This window comes from Saccopteryx bilineata, chromosome 11 (genome assembly GCF_036850765.1).
Source record: "Saccopteryx bilineata isolate mSacBil1 chromosome 11, mSacBil1_pri_phased_curated, whole genome shotgun sequence".
NCBI classification, from domain to species: domain Eukaryota; kingdom Metazoa; phylum Chordata; class Mammalia; order Chiroptera; family Emballonuridae; genus Saccopteryx; species Saccopteryx bilineata.
In genome coordinates, this window is record NC_089500.1 from 51,834,888 (window position 1) to 51,860,979 (window position 26,092).

General features: G+C 40.4%; 1 protein-coding gene and 1 non-coding gene across 6 annotated transcripts in view; both read right to left on the reverse strand.

Annotated features, from left to right (window-relative positions):
- The window catches only part of DLGAP1 (DLG associated protein 1), a 986,787-nt gene that overhangs the window by 322,722 nt on the left and 637,973 nt on the right, over positions 1–26,092 (reverse strand). For 3 of the 5 annotated variants that reach the window (XM_066246185.1, XM_066246183.1, XM_066246186.1), the window contains exon 1: positions 6,690–6,764. In XM_066246185.1, the coding sequence (XP_066102282.1) occupies positions 6,690–6,764 (75 nt within the window). Of the gene's footprint in view, positions 1–6,689; positions 6,765–12,098; positions 13,128–26,092 lie in introns of those variants that run through there. The other 2 variants (XM_066246182.1, XM_066246181.1) reach the window with 1 other exon arrangement.
- Positions 3,938–4,013, reverse strand: TRNAT-UGU (transfer RNA threonine (anticodon UGU)). The gene has a single exon. It is a non-coding gene; the product is annotated as a tRNA-Thr (tRNA).

Consider the following 26,092-nt stretch of genomic DNA (forward strand, 5'->3'; position numbering starts at 1 on the left):
TGTAAGCAAGGACAGTTTTATGGAAATAGTTTCAAATTTCTTGTCACAGAATAGCTATAGGAATTGGTTATTGAGATTTACCAATAAAGTCTAATAACAGTTGGTTTGGGGATTTTTTTTTTAAAACAAAAAACAGCATGAAAATCAAAATATGTATTTTAAAGGAGTATGAAAGTTCATACGAGATGTTTTTTGATTGATTGTTCAGTTTATGAGATCATCTGGCATGAAATAAAATGTTTCCTTTTTCTGTGCAATGATTGCATAAGTCAAATGTGGCAGAGACCTGCCTGACAATTTCAGCCTACGGATCTGATTTTTCATAAGCCCTCACCCTTAACCCCTCACAGAGAGTTCTTGATTTCAGTGGATTTCTTTCACCTCCTTTGTGAAGGCTTCAGAGTGAAGGCAATAAGCAGGAAAATCGCTATTTATAGGTATTTTTTGACTAAAAGTGTCTGCTCAGCGTGCCATGGAATACTTCCAAGAAGTGGGAGAACAGGAAACTATCTTGAAATCAAGTAGAAGGCTGGAGGAGTGTTATGGGGGAAAGATTTTACATGGGAGTCATTTTCAGAAAGCTCAGTGTTCATTTGCAAACAAATGACAGTTACTTTCACTGACACCTCCTGAGTTACAGAAGAGCCAGCTAAACTTCTATTAGTGAAGAAAAATACCAAACCAACAAAAAACAAGTTCTCCAAGGATGACAGTAGTTAGGATCTTAAGGGATTTGATAGGAAAAGTCCCACGGGAGCACCTCTCTCTGTTCATTTTCCCTGCTGGAGGAGTCAACAGTCAAGATTGATGCCCATAACAAAATGTGGCCTATCAGGTGGTGGGCTGCAGGTCCTAGGTGACCAAACAGGAGTCCCTAGTGTGGGTGACCTAACAGGAGTCCCACTGTGCCCACAAGAGATCTTCATTTTCACTCCTTTCCACACTTTCATAATTAAAAATGGTGAGCTCTTTGCTCAAGTTTTCATAATGAAGATTTATAATTTTATTACATTGTAGTCCATTCTTCCCATAAATTCTGATGCATTTTGTTTTTACTGCTTTGGTGGTAATGCGGAAGAAGGGGAGGTAGGGAGTCCTTACACCACCAGAAGTATATGGCTGCCTGAGGAGGTCTGAGCTCCCGATGGGCCTGTGGAGGAAAGAGCTTCTGAGAGAGAACTGACATCAGTGTTCATTTGTTTTGTTTGAATTTCTGCAGGCTTGTAAGTACGATGTGGTTGGCTTCAGATAACGGAGAGGAGAAATCAGGGACTTTGGGCAAGAGTGAAAAAGAGTGATGGACAAGGGCCACTAGCAACAGTAGAAGAACTCCCACCTATGAAAGCTGCCATGGTGGAACCCCCCCTCAGAGAACCTGGATAAAGGAAGCAATAAAGAGTAGATGGAGTCCCCTTGTAGATATGACCCAAAGCTGTTACTGTTAATTACCTTGTCCTGTTCACTTACCAAAACTTTCTAGAATAAGGCAGCAAGGTCTTGACAGACTTATGGTATGAAAACAAATGGAGGTTTTCTATGAACAAACTAAAGCTTAAGGAGGCCAAAAGCATTATGCTCTATCTGTAAATATCGAGGCATGGGAAAACTTGACCTACTGATGCTGAACTATCAGAAGATTGACCCTTTATGAACTTCTCATTTGTAGACAAAAGTTTTACGTGTTTAGTTGGCATATGGGTGAAGAAGCCTTAAACCTACACTGTTATAAAGACCTACTGTCATCAAACATGGAGGAGGGCTTTCCTTTACCAGGGAATTGGATATATTCATCCTGACCATGGATTAATGAAAATTAGATCCAGCAAAATATAAAATGTAAAAGAAAAAGTAGTAATGTACATGAAGCACATGAAGAAGCAGAAAAGCATATTAACCTCTAAGGATTTGTAAACTCAAAACATTTTACACTAGATTTTTTATTTATTTCCCGAATTGGAAACTAAAGACAATTTTAAACACTTGAACAAACACAAGGGTTGTATCAACACGCCCATTTTTCAGATACAGGAATGGAAGTACCATGTAGAGGGAGTCCAAAGTCATGTTGGAAGTCAGTGGCAATATAAAAAAAAGCTAATTGGTCTCCTGAAGCCCATGTTTTCATCTGTTAGACTCTACTGCCCCCTTCAGTATGTAAAATGATAAATTTGGTCTGATAGTTTTCTAGAACTGAGTTAAATTGTGGTTCTTGGATTTATCTCTGTAACAGAATCACTTCAGATCTACAGAATCAGAATCTCTTGGCTTGATGCTGGAAATGCTCATTTTATAGACACTTTCAAGCTGATTTTCATGCACACAAAGGTCAGGAACCACTGCCCTAATATTAAATGATAAAGCAAGTGACCACACACACACATGATTCTGTATACACAGACGAATGTGGTACTATGCTAATTTTTACCCATATGGATGCCACTATATATATTGCCTCATACAGTATTTCCAACTTTAGATCTAGATCTTCATTGCATTTGCTTATTTTTTCATTTCAAAAGCAATGATCAAGAAGTCAGCTTGTATCCCTTGTGCATCTCTTGAGCACTATTTCTTTCAGATTTTCTAGAGCTGCCCTCATTTAAAATAGTTGGGCTCATTGTCTAATACATTCTCTCCTACATGTCACATTTAGACAATATGGTTACAGCTATTGAACAATTTTTATCCTAGGAAAGTAAGGTGAGAGGGGAGGAGAATTGGTTGCCAAGAGAGTGAAAGATGCCGGAAAGAAGAGCATCACCTTCAAAATCCAGTGTCAGGGCTCTCGTTGTGCCTAAAAACTACATAATCAAACACGTGCCTAAATGTCACATCTCTATTTGTTCTCCTCTGGTATATGGTTCACTCTAATGAAACCACTGGGATACAGGAGGGACCAACAGGAATAACAAAGAAAAACAAACTCATTATTTTATTTCAGAGGTTAAAGATACTACCCTCCCATTTGTAACTATGGAATTATAGATTGCAGGTAATTATTTAGTGAGCAACTGTCTTAATATTTTAAGCCATAAGCATGCTTCAGATCTAACTGTTGGATCAGTTTTTTTCTCTGTGCATACTTTAGAAGTATGGTGCAGGAATGTCCATGCAGATGTAATATGTATGTATGGATCTGTATAAATGCCTAGACTCTACATCATTTAGCCTCATAGTCAGTTTTATGATATCATAAGCCTAAATTTTGTAGAAAGTTTCCTAATTCTGTGAGAACAATAAATAGAAACTCCAACTGAAACAGAATAGTGACCTAATAGTAAAAGAAAAGATCTACCTATCTAGAAAAGTTATTTTGCAAATGTAATTAAAAAAGTCTCTTTAGCCTAGAAATGGAAACAAGGCAGAGCATATTGCCAAACTTTAGAAAATGAAAACAACTACCCAGTTTTTCAAGATAGTTCTATATATATTCATACTTAAAATATCAGAGTATCTGAAGAGGTTTTTCCGTGGTCATTGCTTCTTTGATAAATGTTCTCCAAAAAACAAAAATTAAAAAATAGCAAAAATAAGAAAATGGTCAAAAGTAACAGAATGAGTTGGATGATATGTTTCTCCTTACACTATATTCTCTTCTTAATTATTTTAATGGTATGCCAAAAATGGATTCATTCATTCTTTTTTTTTAATTTTTCTTTTTCTGAAGTTGGAAAAAACGGGGAGGCAGTCAGACTCCCGCACGCGCCCGACCAGGATCCACCCGGCATGCCCACCAGGGGGCGATGCTCTGCCCATCTTGGGGCATTGCTCTGCCGCAATCAGAGCCATTCTAGCGCCTGAGGCAGAGGCCACAGAGCCATCCTCAGCGCCCGGGCAAACTTTACTCCAATGGAGCCTTGGCTGCGGGAAGGGAAGAGAGAGACAGAGAGGAAGGAGAGGGGGAGGGGGGGAGAAGCAGAAGGGCGCTTCCCCTGTGTGCCCTGGCCGGGAATCGAACCCTGGACCTCTGCACACAAGGCCAGCGCTCTACCACTGAGCCACCCGGCCAGGGCCTTCATTCATTCTTTATAGCTTAACCTTTGAGCTACAAACAGAAAACTGGGTTAAAGAAGAATAAATTATTCATTGAAAAATATTAAAGCACCTCCTCCAACTGTGGTTTTAGATTAAGGAATTATAAAAACACTTAAATATACATTTATAAAAATAAAGTAGAAAAATTTTCTCTGTGCCATAATGTGTTCCAAGTAGAAGTTATTAGAGATAGAATCAGCTGTTCGAGGATGAGCAAGAGGGTCTTGAGAAGCAGATAAACAAGTCCTAGATGTGAAGAGTCACACACACGTTATTTCTATCCAACAGGAAAAGCTGTGGGTTTGAAAATTCAAGTGAGTAATAGGAATCAAGTGAGATTATATAACCCTTCCTAGATCTCTTTCATAGTAACCTGGTTTTATGTAAACAGGCTAACTTTTATTTTTTTAAAAAACCAAGCTTCCCGCCTGACCAGGAGGTGGCACAGTGGATAGAGTGTTGGACTGGGATGTGGAGGACCCAGGTTTGAGACCCCGAGGTCACCAGCTTGAGCATGGATTCACCTGGTTTGAGCAAAGCTCACCAGCTTGGACCCAAGGTTGCTGGCTTGAGCAAGGGGTCACTCAGTCTGCTGTAGCCCCACAGTCAAGGCACATATGAGAAAGCAATCAATGAACAACTAAGAAGCCACAACAAAAAACTGATGATTGATGCTTCTCATTTCTCTCCATTCCTGTCTGTCTGTCCCTATCTATCCCTCTCTTTAGTACTCTCTCTGTCTCTGTAAAAAAAAATCACACAAAACAAACAAACAAACAAAAACCCAAGCTTCCCTAGCAAATGACAAAAAATAATCTGACTGTTAAGAGGTTCTATAGTTTGAAGCATATAAAGTTTCTAATTTGAACTTTTTAGATCTATAAAAATGGAATTTCCCCAATTCAACTTTATATCAGTGAGCACAGGAATCTAATAAGAGAGGTTTTTACTTTTAAACCTAAAATCAAAATGGTGAGGGGAAAAATAACCTATCTAATCACCAAATCAAAGCCAGTTTGGTAATACTGCATATATTTTTTAGCGGCTCCTATAAAACCTCAAACAGACCAATGAGTCCTACCACTCACAAATCACTGTGTAACAGGCAAAGCCATAATCTCAAAATGGACCAGAGATTTTGGATGAATCTTTCTCTACAGAATGGTAAATGAGTACTTGGAGTTATTATCTTTAATTTTCAACCAAACAAAATGTCCTCTAAGGAGACTAGGGAAAGAGGAAATAAAATCAACTGTCCACTCAGAGATTCACTGCAAGTTTTCTTCTTTTACTGTTTTCTACCAATGCTATACCTTCCACTTGCATATTGTACTTTGTGGCATCAGAAAGCATATGTTATGCAACCTTTAATTGAAACTAACTAAGCACTTTGGTGTTGCTGAAAATGTCTCTAGAAAAATGAAATTGTAGACCGAGAATAACAAAGTTTCTTTAACAACTTCCAACAAGGATTTTCTATTTCTTTTTTTTTTCTATTTTGTTTTGATCTTCCTTTTACCACCACTGAGTCTTTCTGGACCCCTGCTTTCTCATAGTGTTTTTCCAGCTGACTCCCCTACCACCTCCATTCCCTGGATATGGGCAATAGTGAGAATTCTAGGGAGTCAGGGAGAGATTTACTAGGATTCTGCTGCTGATCACTGACTTTACGTTCAAAGCTAGCATCAGGCAGGAGTAACCTCATTTTTCTCTCAACAAAAAAGGACATCTCTACTAAGATTGGTGAAAAATAGAGAGAAGATTGTGCGAGACAAAGAGGAAATACATTCAAGAATCTGACATTCCTTGCAGGATTATTCAGGCAAATTAAGGGAAGGAAGGAGGGAAGGAAGGAAGGAAAGAAGGAGAGAAGGAAGGAAAGAAGGAAGGAAGGAAGGAAGGAAGGAAGGAAGGAAGGAAGGAAGGAAGGAAGGAAGGAAGGAAGGAAATCATCAATGTGGTTGGTGGGGGTTTTAAAAAGGCAGCAAGGAAACATCTCAGTACCTAGTCACTAGCAGAATTGCTCAGCACTGTCACACATTTCACATAAAGTAGCTTAATCGATTCTGTATAATTTAAATTGTTCTAAAACAAGAGGAAGAAAAAGCTCAGCCAGGGAAAGAAAACCTCCACTGGGCAAAGACTGAAATAATCTTGAACACAATTTTGAAAAACAGTTGTACCTGCATTTAAAATAATCCTGGGTTCAGGCTTGTTATGAATGATTCTTCAGTGATCTTTTGTGGAGTCTTATTTAATTAACAGACTCCCCAGACCCCTTAACCATTCATAAATTTTAATTTTACAAAGGACTGATAAGCATTCAGGATTCTTGTCATGCAAAACAACTGATCACGTTTTAATCACTAGCCACATAATGTCCTCTTATAGCACGTAGCACTTTAGATCATCTGTGCCAATTAAAGATTTTATAAAGCCCCTGTGGGGACACAGATCTGGGAATATATGATGTCTCAACCTGTTTTCTTACCATCTGTACATATATTAGTTTGTTAGTTCTTTCAGTCTTACTAGACATTATTTAGAGAAAAAATAAAATAACAAAACTATCCTCCCTCTGCCCTCCACCACAAACCATCCAAGCCAATAATACTATCACCAAATACAAAGTAATAAAAGAGTTGTACTCAAACCTGATCAGTTCTTCCATTTCTTGAAACTTGCACACAAACTGAAGAAACCCACTCAGCCTTAAAGAGGTCGATCATTTTGCTCTCCTAAAATTTCATCTCTGTGAGTGTTTTCTTTCTCGGGTCTGTCTTGCTCTCTCTCTCTCTCTCTCCCTCTCTCTCTGTCTCTCTCTACTTCTACTGGAGAGTGTTTTGTTTCTGTTTCTGCTGCTGAATGAATGCAAAATGCATGATTTGAAAGGATTTTGTTTTTTAGGCTAACAGTTGGAAATCTAAAATCTTGCTCTTCTGAATGGCTTTATATGCCAGTCACTCAAAACATAACGTTTACATAAAAAGGCATTTACAGAACCAAAGATCTTGCTTTTTAAAGCAAAAACAAAACCACAACAAAAATTCCTTTTTACTCCTTTGATCCCAATTCCCATTTTATTTACTCAACTACTAGCACTTACCCTGAGGTGTGCCATAACTGCTCTATTCCAAATGTATAAAAGCCAACCACATCTCAGCTGAGAATTAAACAGTTTTAATGTCTTCAAATCCATGTCCCTGCTCCAAAGCCTGATACAGTCACTGGCAGCGGTACAATAGTTCTACACAGCAGACATCTGATTCTTGACATTTAAAAATAACAATATTGGGGGAAAAAGAGCTTTTTTTTATTAGCTACAAACAGCTTGTGGGTGAGCACATTATCACTATTTGACTATTAACTAGAAGTTGCAATGATTTCAAGCTGCAATATTTTATAATTCAATGTCAGACTGAGGCCAAATACCTACAGACCTTTCATTTTCTATGGAATCGTAGTAATGGCTTATGTTAAATTGATTCTAAGTGATAATTCTATACAAAGGAAGAATCAGAACTTTGCTAGTATTTAGATACTATTATTGGTGACTATTAATTTAACCTTGGTTCAGTCTTGAATCAAATTAGGGACCTTCCAGTCATTCAGTTGCTTATCTGAGATAAGTCACAGTTCATATACATGCAGGAACACATATCAGGTCAAAGGACCATATACATTTGCTCCAGAATAAAACAGGTAATTAAATAAAAAACCAACACACACTTATTTCTATTTCTGAAGCACATTAGAGACTCAGTCTGATCTGGGATCAAGCCTTAGCTCTTCCATATACTATTTCTGCATTTCTGGGCTAATGACTTAATTTTTTGTGCCTCAGTTTTGTTGTTTGTAACCTGGAGTAAATAGTATACTTTACAAAGTTCTTTTAGGTACTAAGTGAGATACTATTTGGTTTCTGGCACATAATAGGTATTTAATATACTGTATTTCCTCATGTATAAGATGCACCTTAATTTTGGGGCCCAAAATTTAAAAAAATGTATTACATACAGTTATTGAACTCAAATGTTATTCATCATAAAATTCATAGAACTCCTCATCACTGTCAAAACTCCCATCCATTAGTTTGTCCTCATCTGTGTATGATGATGAATCACTGTCTTCAACAATGAGCATAAAAACAAGTGCAAAAAGTGGAAAATGCAAGTAAAAAAATCTACAACCACTGTATAAGACGCACCTAGTTTTTAGACCCCAAATTTTTCGGGAAAGGGTGCGTCTTATACATGGGGAAATATGGGATGCTATTTCCTCTATTTTCTATTTAGAAGAGGGTACAGATCGGGCATGGTAAATGGAAAGAATACAGGCTCTTCAGGTAGACAAATCAGTTTTGACTCACCATGTTGCCATGCACTAGCTGCGTGTCCTTGGGCAAGTTACTTAACCCAATTTACTAAATCTTGGTTTCTTCAACTGTAAAATACCTCTAGTTTTAAAGAGCAAATTAGAAAACATTAGAAGAACATTCACTTTTATTAAGTGAGAGCTCCAGGCTCTTGAAAACTGCTCTAATCAGTACTCTGCATATGTACCTTAGGAGTTTAAGGATATAGACTGAGGTCACAGGACTTTAGATCAAAGTCTCACTTCATAGCAGCGGAAGGAGACCTGGAGAGCTTAAACAATAGTTCCAAGCAACATCACCATCACCAGTTAGGGGTCAGTAGGGACTGGAATGTAGACCCTCTTATTTAAAATTCAATGCTTCATCCACTGCACTCATTGATGTTGATGTCGAACACATTTCATTTCAATTTGAGTTGGTAGTTAAAGCAATACAATGAGCTCACAAAGGAAATAACTCCATAGGAGCGGGCAGAAGCTGGCTCCATCTATCTTAGTGAGAGGAGCCTGTACAGGACAGCAGATTTGCTTTTTCCTCTAAAGCAAGACACGAGCTGGACAGGACATCCAGTTCTCAGGAGTTCCCCATTCTCCTGCCTCCCTTGTAAATGTCCAGCTCCTTTTCTTTCTCTAGAGGAACTCTTCAAGCTCAGCACACTGGTTGGGAAGCACACACTGTTCTACATTTAGCTTACTCACTAAACATACTATCTCCCCACACTGAAATATAGAATTTTATTTCTGTTTCTGTTTGAAAGTCTTGCATAGAATAGGAGCTCAATAAACATCCACATTGGTTAAAAAAAGGTTTAACTTTGTTCTCCGTTTATATTTAAAGGCTTGAACGAGCTTGGTGTAGGGTTAATTGTTGCCCAAGGTAGGATAGGAAAATATTAAAAATTTCTCACTCTTTTGATAATTTCAGAATTAAAAAACAAAGGTGCTTTGGGTATCAAAGTCAGATTAGCTACTACTCTGAGGAGGAAGGAAGGGAATTGGGATGAAGTGTGGTACATGTGTGATCCATTGCAATGAATATATTATTTCTACAGCTGGTTGATGAATAAATGGGTGTTTGTTTTACTTTTTAAAATACATTTTCGTAAGTCTCAAGTGTTTCATTAAAAATTGGCTTAAAATAAGATAAGTAATTTGAAAATAGAATATCCAAGTCTGTATGATAGGAGGTCTGCTAATGTTCCTGTGCTAAATCGTACACTTAAATCTTCAAGTTTTTATTCTCATTTTACTGAAGAAGCTACATCATATGTTTACTTTAGAGATGTTTTTTCTCCTTGCTCAGCATTTTCATGCACTTGATTCCCAGGTTGTGCTGGGTGTAAAGGAGTTATTTGCATGACACAGACCTGAGTCTAAATCTCAGTTCTATAATTTACTGGCCATGTGACTTTAAATCACTCAATTTTTCTAAGTTTTGGCTTCCTGTCTCATAAAAACAGAGTAGTATTATTATACTCAGACTATATAGCTCTCAGAATTATTATGAGGGTTAAATAAAATAACAAAGGTGAACATGTTTGTTGTATCTGGTACATAGTAAATTTTCAGTTAATATTGGTTTCTTTTTTCCTTCCTGTCTTTCCACTTTTCACCACTATTTGAGCTCTTTACTTCAGAAAGGTGTAACAAGGAAAGAGAAATAAATTGAAGGTAGGAAGAATATGGGCAACTTTGCAAGCATAATGAAAGCATTTGGTTACTAACAAAGACTGGTCCCAGATGCATGTAGAGTAAGTACCCTTCTTTAATCTGATATTTCTCATATAATCTCATCATTACTTATTAAAGTCTGGTTTCTTTTTTAAAAAAAAAAAACATTGTTTTATTTTTGTTGCTAGTCACAAAAACTTTATAGACAAAACATTCTGTTCTAGGGCTTCTATCTCAATATCTATTTTTTCCTCAAGACAGATTTTCTTATCAAAAATACGTTATTCTTAGTGGCGGAGGAGATTTATGTGCTCAAGGCATTTCTAAAGTTTTCAAATGCAACCCTTATAACGGTCCTTTCTGTAGGTTAAGAGGCTTGGGTTCTAGTCCTACTCTGCCACACACTAACAGTGTAACCCAAAAAGCCTTTACCTTTCTGTTAGTCTAGTTTTTTTTTAATTTTTTTATTTTTTTTATTTTTATTTTTTAAGAGTTTTTTTTTTACTTTTTTTTTTTTATTCATTTTAGAGAGGAGAGGGAGAGACAGAGAGGAGAGACAGAGAGAGAGAAGTGGGGGAGGAGCAGGAAGCATCAACTCCCATATGTGCCTTGACCAGGCAAGCCCAGGGTTTCGAACCGGCGACCTCAGCATTTCCAGGTCGACGCTTTATCCACTGCGCCACCACAGGTCAGGCTAGTCTAGTTTTTAATATACTAAATGAGGAGGTTGGATGAGATGACCCCTTTAGCTCTAGATTAGGCAATAGCACTTTCAGTGGGAAATACTGACCATATAATTGTGCATTGTGTGTGAAAACTATCTACTTGTTGGTGGCTTCTTCTGCACTCTGGGGATGGGCTCTGGCACTGTCCTTGCCCACTGACTGCCAGCCTAGAATATCCTCAGGGCTGGTGGAGACATGCCCAAGGGAGCCAGGTTTGTCAGGAGGAATTCAAAGAGAGCAAGAAGATAAACTTCTTAGTGGAAGACTTTTTTTTTCTTCTTCTCGTATTTCTTCTTAAGATGATAGTGGCAAATTATTATGTCATACTTTTATAGTACAGTAAAAAATTTTAAGAGGATGCAGATAGCAGGAGAAAAGGGGAAAAAGACACTGTAAAGAGGAAGGATATGAGGGTCACTCTTATGAAGGATTGCGTCTTGGGGATAATGGCAATACTAAAGGAAGGTGTAGGGAAGAAAAAGACTCTTTCCCTGTTGTTTTTATCCAGGTGAAGTCTGGTTTAAGTGACTCGGAGGGCAGTAGGGAAACACGAGGAGATTGTGGTAGAAGAGGAGGGGACTGCGGTGGGTCTGTGCATGTGAGGGATTTGCATACTGACACTAATGGTACTTTATTGTTTGGAAGCTCCTCCCCTTTTCCCTGCACCTTTCTATTGTCCTAGGTCTCGGCAGCTGTGCTTGTCAGGTCCCCAAACTGGCTCTATCTCCACCCCCGCAAGGCTCAGGATGGTATACCCATTCCCTGTGCTCTGGGGGTACGGGGCCTTTGGTGGGAGTCTGGTTAGTGCTGGTGTTGGTGTGACAATACAATGGTGAGAAGACACAGCTCAATTCCCAAACTTATAACTTCAAGCAGAATTTTACAACTAAAAACGAAAGAAAAACAAAAACAACTCTAGTAATTAAACTCTCTTCCAAATTCCAAAGGTCATTGTTGACTTTTGTAAAAAATTAGATTTATTTTAAAACTGTGTAGACTCCGCTTTCCTCTCCTCTCTATCCCATGATCCTTCGGACAAAGAGGACACAAAATATTAATAACTCCTTGCCTTCTTACAGGCACACTTTACAAAGCACTTTTATATCTCGTATCTCAAGATAACTAGATGAAGTTGGTAGGAGGCTTGTTTCCTGATAGAAGCACTTAGCCACGGAAATGTTACACAATTTGTTCACGCAGACACATCACAGAACAGCCAAGACGAGAACCAGAAGACACCAGACAATTAGCAGATACAATTTCTAAACATCCATCACGCAACAGAAATGGTACCTGAAGGTACTGGCAGGAACGTTCTTGTTGACACGACTCGGACTTCACCACGGCCTGATCCATGTTGACCGAGGCTTTCTGGTAAACCTCCCGGGCTCGGCTCACGGTCAGCGTGGAGGACCAGGCGCTCTTTTTCAGGAGCGGCGCGTCCAGGTTGACGGGCAGGTTGGCGCAGGTGGAGCACTTGACGTCGTTGCTACTGCGGGAGGCCTTGACCGCCTGCTCACTGATGGTGTTGTAGGTCTCCATGAAGTACTGCGAGGCCGAGCGGTCCGGGCACCTGCCCATGGTCATCACGCCCGAGGGGGCGTGGTAGATGCACATGTCGCCGTCCAGGTGGTCGTCGGAGCTCCACCAGCCCGGGGAGGTGTTGGGCCGGGCCTTGGGCTCGGCGCGCCGCTCCTTGCTCTTGCTGCGCTTGCCGTACCTCACGGTCTGCATCTCGTCGGGGCTGGCCTTGCCCCCGTTGACGCTGCCCTTGGATGGACCCTCTAAGGAGTGCGACTTGGTGAAGAGCTTCTGGACCGAGTGGACCAGGTGGCGGATCCGGCCCGGGCTGTCGCTGCGGTGTTCCACCGCCGTGCGCTTGTACTGCAGCGTGTGGTAGCCATCCCGGCTGAGTGGCAGCTGCCTCTCAAACTGGTCCAGGAGGTTGGGGGGGAGGCGGTTGGCTTTGGTGGCCAGCGTGCGGGGCACCAGGGCGCACTCGTCCTTGAGCTCCTGCTGCGAGGTGTAGTGCCGGCGCGGGAAGGTGCTGCTGGCCAGGGGGTCGCTGAACGGGCCCACGCGCTCGGCCTGGAAGGAGTTGCGCTGAGTGTAGTACGGGTGGTCCGCTGGGTGGTGCTCCACTGGGCTCAGCAGGTACGGCTTGCGGTCTGAGTGGTGCGACAGCAAGTCACAGGCAGAATCACAGGTGACTCCGTGGTGATGGCTGCGGCTGCCCGATAACCCTTTCATTGCTAATAGGGCGCGACTGCAGGGGTCATGGACACTCCGTGGTCAGGTTCCAGACCCGTCTCCTGCAAAGACCTGCGAGAATGAACAAGAGGAGGAGAAAGGTTAACACGTCCGTATAGCTGTCTGTCTTGCTGTGCTGTCCACTACTGTGTTGTTTTCTGGCTGTTGTTTTTTGTCCCTAAAAGCAGCTTTAATGCATAGTTGGAAAAACTCTATCACTAGTCAGATATGGGAGAGTGTAGGGGTGAAATCTAGTAAACCTGGAAAAGGAAACTAGAAATGCTAAAGTGTTTTAAAATTATTTGAAAGAAACCTCCCCCACCCCCGCTCCGTCCCTGATTCCAATAACTGGCTGTATCTTTGCTTTGCTTCTCTGGTTTTATTCTTAACTGTATGTTAATGGGAAATCTAACACCCCGGAAGGGCTCATTGTCTCTATGAAGCCTTGGCTGATACCCTTTTGCAGACAGAACTAGTTCCCTTCCTGTTTCCCCAGTATCGACTCTCAGTTCCGTGGAGTTGATTCTGGCTTTACGGGGGAACTTCGGCTCCTTGCAAACTGCCTACCATTCAGTCTCCTTTACACTCCTCCCCCCAGCACCAGACCAGCTCTGTAAACACATAGTAAGCATTCCATAAATGCGAATAAAAATAAATAAAGGAGTATACTGACACATTATAACTTGAGGATAGCTTTCTGTCTCCTGTCACAGGTTTTCCTAGTAGAATTCGATGGTAGCAATCACAGCACACAAGCACTCCCCTCACCCCGCCTTGTAATTAGAGTTAAAAAAAAAAGTAACCATAGCAAACGAACCACAGCTGTAGAGAAAACCTGCCCCTGTATTTCTGTCATCAGAAGGTCCTCAAACCGAGAGCCATTGAAGAACAAATCAGGTTGAGTCAGCTCAGTTGAATATCATGGCATCTGCTCTTCCTAGTTTTAAGGTTTCTGCTTAAATGTTCAAAAATGATGGCAAAATGGCTAAAGGAAAGGTCTTTGAAATGTTCCCAAGGTCATGAGACACCCGGGGCTACAGGTCAGCTCAGCCTGGGTGAGCAGTGATGCCTGCAGATCCAGCTGTGGGAGCTCAGTTCACGGGGAGCCCAGGGCTTCCCCAGGCTTCAGTAACAGAGGCTGCTGTTCCACCCTGCAGGGGATCTTCCTGCTGTAACAGAGTGTGTTCTTCAGTTGCTGACCAAATTCCTATTGACAGTCCAAGTGTTTTTTTTAAAGCTTCCCACAATACAAAAATTGTTATTTGAAGAGTTTTTTTGAAAGTAGACATTTTTTTTTTTAAAGTGAGAGGAGGGGAGATAGACTCTCACTAGCTCCAACCAACTGAACTATTCTCAGTGCCTGGGGCCGACACTTGAACCAATGGAGCCACTGGCTGCAAGAAGGGAGGAGAGAGAGGGAGGGGAAGAGCAGATAGTCTCTTCTTATGCGAGGGATTGAAACTGGGATGTCTGCATGCTGGGCGGATGGTCTGTCCACTGGGCCACTAGCAGGGCCTGAGAGTAGATCTTAAAAGTTCTCATCACAAGAAAAAATTGTAATTATGTGTGGTGATTGATCTTAACTAGACTTATAAAAGTGCTCATTTTACAATACAGTTGACCCTTGAACCAACATGGGTCTGAACTGTGTGGGTCCACTTATACACAAATATATTAAAATAAATACTGTTGGCCCTTTGTATCTATAGGCTTTGCATCCTCAGATTCAACCAACTGTGGACGGAAAGCAATATTTTCACATTTCGAACTGTCGTTTCCCTACCTCAAGTTCCCAATTGCAGATTGAAAATATGGTTTGAGATCCAGAGGTGGTTGAATCCATGCATGCGAAGAGCTGACTGTGTTGTTCAGTTTGGGGGGAGTCAAAGTTATATGCACATTTTTGATTGCATGGGGACTGGCACTCCTAACCTCTTTGTTAATTAAAGGCCAACTGTATATACAGATACTGAATTAGTATGTTGTACACTTGAAACTAATGTATATGTCAATTCTATATATTTTTTAAAAAGTCCTGAGAAGCCAGTGTGACTTTTGAAAATATCATTAAATGTCATTTCAGATCCTCAGAGAGAGAGAGAGAGAGAGAGAGAGAGAGAGAAATAAATGGTTTAATCAGACAACAACAATAATACACACACAAAACATATACATGGTCTAATGAAGAAAAACATGGACCTTTGAGAGGTCTTATCTAGTCCATGGGACATACTGTACGTGGGAGCTCTGATAATGTTGAAAATCTGCATCAATGTTTAAGAAGCTCCTTTCTTCCTTCTGGTCTATGAGTTTCTGAATTAATCACTCAAGAAAACTGATGGGAGGTTTTAATTATCAGACTCTTTCAAAATTGGTTAGCTAAGTAAATAAATTAAGAGCTCCCTGTGGTAGGGAATATGTTTTAGTGATCTAGTGCCCCAAAAAGTATGTGGCTGAGGGTGGGAACTCAGTAAAATATTTATTCAATAAATTAATGCATCAATACAAAATTTCTCAGAGTAGCCTGTACTATGTGATTCAAGTCACATCTATTGAATGAAAAGATGACTATGTGATGAGGGACGGGCCAACCCTAGGAAGGAAGAGACCATCTCACAGGCATTCCAGGGACCAGTGGTTTCCAGAGTGTGGCAAGAGGGAGGCATGTGAAGGCTCCATCTGCCACCCTCCAACTTCTGACTCTTCCCAACCCACTAAAGACTATCCCACCCATGTAAGTTCTAACTGCCTTGAAGTAAAAGTTTGAGGAGTTTACCTGGCCCCTGACTACATAATTGCCAAACAGAGGACAACCTGAAGGAGAGAAGGAAATTGCCACTTGAAAAGGAAAAAAGGAAGGCAGGTTCATGATTCCTGAGCATCAGGAAAAGCCTGTAAATCAAAACTTGTCCATTGAGGAGAGACTCATGAAAAAGGAAACTTTAGCATAAAATACCTTGAGACTGCTTTGTATTAAGTTATGACCCCAAGATAGGCTGTAGCAAAGAGGGGTATAAAAGGGTTAAATACATGTTTTTTAGTAAAACTGTGGCACAAACTAATTTAGATGGAAAAATGCATTGTATGAGGGAGTGTCATAAAACATGGCCTGTTGAGGACATTTTTGCCTTTTAAATCTGGGTTTAAAAAGCAAAAAGCAAAAATAACAATCTAGTAGGATTATAGTCACATAGTAAGTGTTATGATTACACATGAAAGAATCTAAATATATGCAATCATGTGAAATAACACTTCAGACTTTCTGACAAAGCTGGGGTCTTGGGTAGTTATTTTCTGCTAAATAAAACATGAAACTGGCAAGAGATGAAAACATGAATTATACATATTTACTCCAAAATATATAAGATTATTTGAATCATGTATTTAATACTTAGTTATCATTTACATGTGAATGGCATTTCATATAAGATAACGTTACCTGAGGACAAGCTAACAAATAAAGAGCCTTTTTAGAGCCATTAATGATGAATTAGTTAAATGATATAACCAATGATAATTTTTGTAATGAAACATACACAGTGTAATTTTTACTCAAATTTAAGTGGGCTATTTTCAGCAGCATGACAAGCACTTAAAACTTTTTAGAGGGCAATAAATTACATCAAGGATAATTAAGTTAACTTTCCTCCTTCCTTAGTTAATATTTGTAAAAGGATACTGAGATCAAGAGATCATTTTTCTCTATGATGTGGGCACATAAGACATAAAGAAATGACAATACACAATCATAATCATTTCTAATTGCTCAGTGTATCTTTCTGGGTAAGGCCAATGAACGACTTAATACTCTGTCCCCTTCTATAAAAATATTTTACCCTCTTTCCCATCCTCTTGTTATTTTAAAGGGAAAATCAGTCAATTTGTGATTATTAAAGAAAACAACACATTCAGTGACTTCTTGCTGAGCAGGGAAGGTGATCTAAAACCCTCAGTGGCTAAATAGTTGCTGGTGGTCTCACCATAGATGTCTTGTTCTTTCTTCTCTCCTTGTTTATTTTCTCCTTTTCTTACTCTTAAACACCCTTTCCAGAACACTTCTTTCTGCCAATTTTTTTTTCTCCTCTCCTAAATAATGTTTATAAGTGGCATCTATGGATTTCATTTGCTTCAGCCTGTGGTGTAACTGGGTGTCCCTCCTGTGCATGCTGCAGTCCCTTAGGGCCAGAGGGCCTGTGAAGTGCTCAGAGAGATACAACCTCATCATGGAAAACAATAAATAACAATTGTTATTATCTTCTGCATTCTTGGAAAAGGAAGCTGCTAGCCCTTGAATTAGGTTGTAAGTGGCCATAAAAGATTTCTGAAAATAGAAAGGGAAATGACCTTTCAGGCCTTCCTCTTTGAGCATGGGTGGAGGACTGTGGTTCAACATGCCTTCGTAAGAGTTTCTATGATCATGGTGATCATCTCTCATTTTTTTCTTGTCCACCATGACTTTAACATCATGTTTTGTTTTTCTCCTAAGTTTAATTTTACTATCAGACAACAAGTCCTGCTTTTGAGGTTGGAAAATTTGTGGACTATATTGGCTACCCCAGTGGTGAGATCCAAATAATTTAACAACTGGTTCTCTGCCCTAATGACCATTTTGAGTATAAAAAAAAGATATACAGAAAGGTAGCTTATTATTTCTTGCATTTAGTACTTAAAAAATAACAAGAAAAGAGGTACAGAAAACTAGATTATGTTATAAGAAAGAGTTTTAAAATATTAATAAAAATATTAAATAATACCTGACCAAAAAACAATAAAACTGTTACTTAAGATATTTCCATATTGCTTCTTGATTGGCATCCTCACTTGCAAATTTTTTCACCTATGGACAAAATGATCATTACTACGGGTGTGAAGATGAACATTAAAAAAGAGTAAGGAATGTAAATTTGTGATTTCCACATTGGACGGCTGCCCAGGCACCCACCTTAGAGAGAGAACCCTGATTACAAGTGCCATTTTAACAACCAGTTTGCTGAACTCAACAAAAAAGTAGGTATCAATTCTGCTGAACTGGTGTGAACTGGCTGAATCCCACCACTCTGCTACCCTGAGATGAGCTCTGAGTGTGAGCTGCACCTGGTTTTTATGGAATTCCTATACCTCTACAGTTGACCAAAGTAAGAAAGATCCTGCAGGGTAAAGAGAATTCTCAAGGTAGGTAATTTATTAGACCCAGCAGACAAATATTAGAGCTGCTGACAGAGTAAAAGAGTCTTGCAAACCTGGCAAGTCCTTATTTCATTTTGATTTCTGTGCATGTCTTTATTTAGAGCTGCTGTTCTTGAATTTTCTTTATGTGCAGAGAGAAGAGCCTCGTGGAGGCTTCATTTCCTCACTTGGTGAGGACTGACATCCAGGCTCTCATGACCTGCTTTAGGAAGAACAATGTGGGGAACCCTGCCCCTGAGAATAGGGAGCACTGTGTTCTGGTTTGGGGAGACATCAAGATGAAAAAATCGCCACAAATCTTTCCAGGGTCAGGTGGCTTTTGTAGTTGCCCTCCATGTGACTTGCCAATGCCAGGTTATAACAGTCAACTAAAGAGAAAGAAAGGATTCTCTAACTCAGTGGTTCTCAACCTTTCTAATGCCGTGACCCTGCAATACAGTTCCTCATGTTGTGGTGACCCCAAACCAAAAAATAATTTTGGTGGCTACTTCATAACTGTAATTTTGCTACAGTTATGATTCGGAATGTAAATACCTGATATGCATTATGTATTTTCCGATGGCTTTAGGCGACCCCTGTGTTTTGGTCGTTCGACCCCCGCCAGGGTTGCGACCCACAGGTTGAGAACCGCTGCTCTAACTGAAGAGTATAACGTAACCCCAAACAATGACTTTGTTTCCTAGTCTCCCTAGATGTGCATAGGCAACTAATTCTGGCTAATGGAATATAACTGGAAATGGATATGCAGTTTCTGGAAAGTGTTTCTAACATGAAGGGCATACCTTTCTTTATCCCTTCCCAGGCTGGAATGATGACCTGAAGGCTGGCTGAGCAGTGATCTTGCATACAAGATAGGGGTTGGAGTTGGAGCAGCACGATACGATAAAGGACCTGGCCACAGTGAAGGACCATTTCATCCCTGAATGTGTACCTCTGCATCTTGTTTATGTGGGAAGAAACAGACCATATCTTTGCTTATACCACTATTGTTTTGTTTGCTGACACTTTATCTGAACCTATTCCTAAGTACGATGAAGAGTCAGGACCAAATCTTGGAGAGCCTTTGTAAGCTATCCTAGCACACAGGACTTCACTTGACAGTTGGTGATGTTCCATGAGGGTGGTTGAAACCAGACAGTGCATGGTATACCTATATTAAATATTTCTCTGGCTGTAGTTAGAGCCTAGATTAAGGAGTGGGGAGAGGCAAGACAATCTTAAAAAAGCAATGACTTCTTGCTTGGGTAGTTCATGAGAGAAAACTCAAAGAGAGGATGGAGGAGCCCCCAAAGGGTGAGAATGTCCTGGCCAGCTGAAGCTGTATCCCTTTCAGGCCTCCTTGCTTATATATATGTGTTGTTACCACAGTTTAACCATATGACATTTTCTCCAGAGTGGAATCCTATGTAACATATATGCAGATTTTTTATTAACATTCTCCAATAAATCTCCATTTTATAAAGATTGAGAATGAAGAACTATATGAATGCACAGGCTTATGATTTTTAAATAAGAAATTAATATGGGAACAGTTCTAATTAATATATTACTAAAAAACAAAGCCATGCCACTTTAGGGTATAAGTAAATAAAACTTAACAGAGGTGAGGGTGGAAGTTAACACTGACCAAAGATCCACTTTTCAGATATTTTCTGACTTTCTAAATTTGTAGCTGCAAAGGATAATTGAATGCCATTTTCTTTCACTTTTTCAAGCTTTCCTACTTGGAAGTTTTCATGGTATTATATATTTAAAATCACATAAGTACCATTAGGGCACCTTTGAGTAAGAACAGTCTAAAATACACTGGTTACATTACTCAGAGTACAATGCTAAGCCATTTTATGTATACAGAATGTATTCTGACATTTCTTTAACATTAATTTCTTTCATAATCATCTACAATTAGACTTTGTTTGTGAATATCTCCTTCAATCAGTCAGTTCCCATAAATAAGTGCTTTTGGAGCATTTCCTTTTCAAAAGATATGGTATCATATGACCCCTCCTCCCTTCAAAACAACATCCCAACCTCCTCCAATGTGGTCACAGCAGGTAGCACAATAACAATGGCCTTCATCTTCTTACAAAGCTTTTAAAAGGTGGTTTCATTTCTGTTTGTGAGCATAAAAAGATGAAGGGTGGTGTTCCTTGAGAAATGGTTAATGAGTCATCAATATTGGTTTATACCTATTGCTGTGTGAGTAAAATATTATAGGACTTAGGTGGAAATTTTTATGTGGAGATGATTGAGGCAGTACCTTCTAAAACATCATAACATTATTTTGAATTGACACAGATGGGAAGGTGACTGTCCTGACTCTATGTGACCTTGAAGACGTGCTCCAGATGGGATTGTTCCCATTCAGATTTCTGAGAGAGTTACCTCAGCAATGCCTACAGATGGGTACCCCTAGCAGTTGCAAAGAGAATGCAGTCATCTTGACCTGTCATGACTAATATCTCTTCAGGGGCACCATGGGCAAGGGGACACCCTTCATTATGGATGTAAACAGATGTCTGCAGAATTTTCACACAGAAAAGCAAACAACATCAATGTCAACTCAAAAAATATTTCAGAAAACCATGTAAGCCACTGGCTAATCTGAAAGACATAGGAGTGAGGATATAATAAAACTGTTGAATATGATATAAAGACAGTTATAATGAAAGATGGTGCGGGAAGGATACAAAGAAGGATATAAACATAAGGTGACGGAAGATGATTTGACTTTGGGTGACGGATATACAACATCACCGGCCGTCCAAAGGCTGTGGAGATGTTTAGCCAAAGTCTGTGTACTCTTGCTGATCAATGTCATTCTGTTAAATTTAATTTTCTAAATGAAAAAAAAAGAAAGACGGAAAAATGCAAACACAATGACCATCAAAACCACACAAGAACACAACTTGGAAAGAAGTTAAAATAGCCTCTGATGAGTTTTTTTGTCATTCTTGTCTACACTCTCATAAGTAGCTGACTAGTCTTATGAACATGTTCTGGCACGTTCAGGACAACTTGCTTCACAGACAGTATTTCTTTTCTTACCTGAATCAAAAGTTTTCTCCCATCAATTCTCTTCTTTTATTATTATTATTTTTTTAAGTTATAAAACTTAAGAAGGAATGTCATAGTTATGTTTAGTGCAAGTAACTGAAAGAGTCAATTATTGGTCTTCTGTGGTTGTTCGCAAGTCTTGGGTCTTTTTTTTAGTGAGAGACAGAGACAGACAGGAAGGGAGAGAGATGAGAAGACTCAACTCATAGTTGCGGCACTTTAGTTGCTCATTGATGGCTTCTTATACGTGCCTTGACTGGTGGGCTCCAGCCAATCCAGTGACCCCTTGCTCAAAACTCTGGTGAGCCCATACTCAAGCCAGTGACCTCCGGGTTTTGAATCTGGGTCCCCAGTGTCCCAAGCTGACACTGTCTTCAATGCAGCACCACCACCAGTCAGGCAATCCTGGTTCTGTTTTTTATTTAAAATTTTTTTCTAATTGAATTTTTTAAGATGACATTGGATAATAAAATTGTATAGGTTTCAGGTACACGATTCCATAATCCATCTATATTATGTGTGTTCATCACCCAAAGTCAAGTCTCCTTCCATCACCATTTATTCCCCATTTACTATCTTCTACCTCCCCCCAGCCCCCTTTCTCCTTGGCTATCACCATATTGCTGGCTTTATCTATGAGGGTCTTTTGTTTATTTGTTTCTTGCTTAATCACTTCATCTTTTGAAAAAGGGTAAATTTTCTTCTTTTAAATACTATTGTTTTGCTCACCAATTTGGCTGTACAAATTTACTTTACTGAGTCTCTATAATAAGCCTCTTTTGTCGTAGTTGCTCAGCTGACACCTGCTTTCGGGAGTTTTTTTTCCCCAACCGCAGCATCTGTTGACAACATCCTGGCTGGGAACATTGAAGGCAATCCCCACATCCTCTGAGCTGATTGAACTGGATTTGAAGACCCAACTCAGGGGCATCCGTGCAGAGGCTTAGCTGAGTTAATCAGATGCTGGCTCCTGGAAATTTAAATGGGAATGTCCCTAGATCCACTGGCTCACTTATATACAAGGTCAAGTAGAGGAAAGGGCCATTGAAGCCAGAAGCTGTTTGGAACGTTGGCACAGAAGCCAGAGCTGTTTGAAACGGTGGGGCATCAAAAGCAGGGGCCCTGCAGAGGAGTATGTGTAGAGTGAGAGAGAAGCAAAAGTTCAGGGAGAAGCAGATCCACACCCTACATAGCCCCAGAAAAGAAACAGAGATGGTTCCCAATGATCTTTCAGGTCTAGTCAGGCCCAGCTTCCTGCCCGGAGCAGCTGGGCACCTGAAATCCTCTGTGGTAGAATAGAACCATGGTAGGCACGCAAAGGCATATCCATCCAAGTAAAGGGCCTGCCTGCCCAGCTAGAGCAATTGCAAGCATACTAGAACCTTCACCAAAGTGCTCTATGTCCCAGAGAGGCCAAATTGGAGTTAGTCTCAGAATCAGCCCCATCAGAATGCTGAGGCAGGCCCTGGCCGGTTGGCTCAGCGGTAGAGCGTCGGCCTAGCGTGCGGAGGACCCGGGTTCGATTCCCGGCCAGGGCACACAGGAGAAGCGCCCATTTGCTTCTCCACCCCTCCGCCGCGCCTTCCTCTCTGTCTCTCTCTTCCCCTCCCGCAGCCAAGGCTCCATTGGAGCAAAGATGGCCCGGGCGCTGGGGATGGCTCTGTGGCCTCTGCCCCAGGCGCTAGAGTGGCTCTGGTCGCAACATGGCGACGCCCAGGATGGGCAGAGCATCGCCCCCTGGTGGGCAGAGCGTCGCCCCTGGTGGGCGTGCCGGGTGGATCCCGGTCGGGCGCATGCGGGAGTCTGTCTGACTGTCTCTCCCTGTTTCCAGCTTCAGAAAAATGAAAAAAAAAAAAAAAAAAAAAAAAAAAAAAAGAATGCTGAGGCATTTGATATGGTTTTTTTGCTTCAGTTTAAAACTATGCATACTCAGATTTTACATTCTCTCTTTTTAAAACTATCATCAGTGTCTACATGCATGCGTGAGAGAGGTGGCCAGAGCATGCAGGGGGGTGTGGAGAAGGGCATTCTCTGCAGCCAGCCATTTTCATTGTCCTGGGTAGTGATTTTTCACAGGTGAGTCAGCCTTACCTGGCCCTGACAATGGCTGCTGTTGATGGGAATTAGATTTGCAATTTCTCAAACACCACTCCTTCCTTCTGTTTCCATTTGCACACGATTTTTGAAGAGCCTATTCTCACTTTTCACCTCTGTAGCTTTTCTCTCTTTGGAACCAGTCTTTCATTCCCTCTAGACTCCTACATCCAATCTTAAATACGAACCAAACAAATCCTTCTCCACTACACTTTCTGAAAACACTTCTGCTCTGATAGAGAGGAAAACATAATGACATTCATTGTCCTTGTGTTAAAGTTATATAGTTTTGGCAGAGAAGGGTGTTAGCTTGTAAGACTGCAATCAATATATTCTTTAAATGTACTGGACATGAAGTCAAATCAAATCAGTACATATGAATTTAATTCAACATGCATTTATTATGTAACTATTGTTTACATGCACTGGGTACTGTGAGGAGAATTATGGATTCTTAATACCCCACCCTCAACTTCCTATCTTTCAAGTTTTCTCATTCTATTACTCCCACTTCTACTGCTCTCAAAAACTCTCATGGTAATTTCTTCCATTCTCTGGCTCCTCAACTCTTCCCTCTTCAGTTCAATCAGCCCCTCGGGTCTCATTCCCTTCTCTTAGTGACACATCCCACCAAACATTCTTTGTTATCACTCTCAGCTCTGTGATCTTTCTGTCTCACCTACTCTGAACAATGCACCAAGGACAGACACCACCATCCTTCTATTTTTCCATATGGAGGCTGCTGAGTGTCACTGGGAATGACACTGGTGTCATGAGAAATTCCCTATGTCTAGCCAGTTCTATTCCCAGAGCTCATTAAGAATAGCATCCTGGGTTTCCTGCTTCTGTTCAGGCTATTCCAAGTACTCAGTTTCACTCATTAACTCTCATCGGGACTTGGTTGGAAAAACAAAGGCAGTAATCGGTAAATACTAAGTGAATAAAAGGGAATGGTTCCTCTGCCTCTCAGAACCTCTCAGTTACAAACATTTTTGAGCCCCTATATACCAGACACATGTTGACCACTTCAAACAATATATGGTAGGGGCTATTCTCTGGATAAGAAAACTAGCTATTAGAGATTAAATAATTTGTCTGAAATCATTCAGTTAGTTAAGTTTGAACCCAGCATGCTCTTAACCACTATGCCTTAATGACTTTTTCTTTATCACACCTCTAACACACACACACACACACACACATACACACACACACTCACTCACACACAACCTGCAGCATTTTCCATAATGCAAACCATATGACTTGTAATGTAATCTTTGTTATCTGACTGTGCCATTTTTAGCTTTAAATTCTTCCCAGACTCCCTGCACATTTACGATATAATCTAAACCACTATGACCCAGAGGAGAGATCTTCACAATCTTCCCCCTCCCTTCGACAAGACAGCCTGTGTCTGTCACCCCCTCCCTTCCATCAGCAAGGCTGGAACTCTGTATTCTTTCCCGCATGCCACACTGTCTTTGTGCCTCCTGCCCTCTCAAATACTGACTTCCGTTCACTGAGCAAATTCTTATTCCTCCCTCAAGAGAGGGTACAAATATAGTCTCCTATAAAAATATTTCCTATGTTAAAGGCATGGAAATGAGAGGCTTTACTTAATTTCCAAATTAGTTGAGGAAAAAAAACCCCACATGAGACAATTTAGAAAATAAGAAGTCAAAATCTAATCAAGCAAGCACTAGATAGTGTGGTATATGTTGTATACATTGCACCAAGTAAAAAAACTTTTGAAAAAACAAATCTAGAAGGTATAAAAGTTAAGGAGTGCTGGCCTGACCTGTGGTGGCGCAGTGGATAAAGCACCGACCTGGAAATGCTGAGGTCACCGGTTCGAAACCCTGGGCTTGCCTGGTCAAGGCACATATGGGAGTTGATACTTCCTGCTCCTCCCCCCTTCTCTCTCTCCTCTCTCTCTCTCCCCCTCTCTCTCCTTTCTAAGATGAATAAATAAATAAATAAAAATTAAAAGTTAAGGAGTGCAAAATATCTCAATTTAGGAGGACCAGAGTCCAAGCAGCACGTTCTTCACAGGTGAGGTTTGTAGAGCCATGTGCAATGCTTTCTCAAGTCTAAACATTCTACCTCTCTGTTGGCTTTTTAAATACTTCCATGTGTACTTCTGCTTTTGACTTTGATGATAATATCCAAATGGAAGTCAGATCATCTGAGAGCTGCAAACATGACTTCATTGTTAAGGTTCCTTTCACTTCTCTTTAATATGAAGCCACTGGCTTTTGGAAGAGAGTTAAGAAACACATATTCAGGCTTGAGTGGTTTTTACTGTTGGATGTCATCTACCTCCGCATTATATTATGAGGCATTATAGGGGTATCCCTCTCTGGTCTTAGTATTAGCAAGGCCATGTGTTTAACAACTGAAATTTAATCTTGATTCTTTTTTTTATTGTGTTTACATAGATTCTAGTGTCTCCCCGAATGCATTACCCCCTACCCCGTATTACACTCAACATCTCCCCTACCCCCCTCCCAACAGCTCTCTTCCTCCTTATGTTCAGGTTTAATTTCATTCCTAAGTTCACATTGTTCATTGGATTCCTCAAATGAGTGAGGTCATATGATATTTTTCTTTCTCTGCCTGGCTTATTTTACTTAACATAATAGTTTCCAGGTCCATCCATGTTGTTGCAAAAGGTAAGATTTCTTTCTTTTTTATGGCCA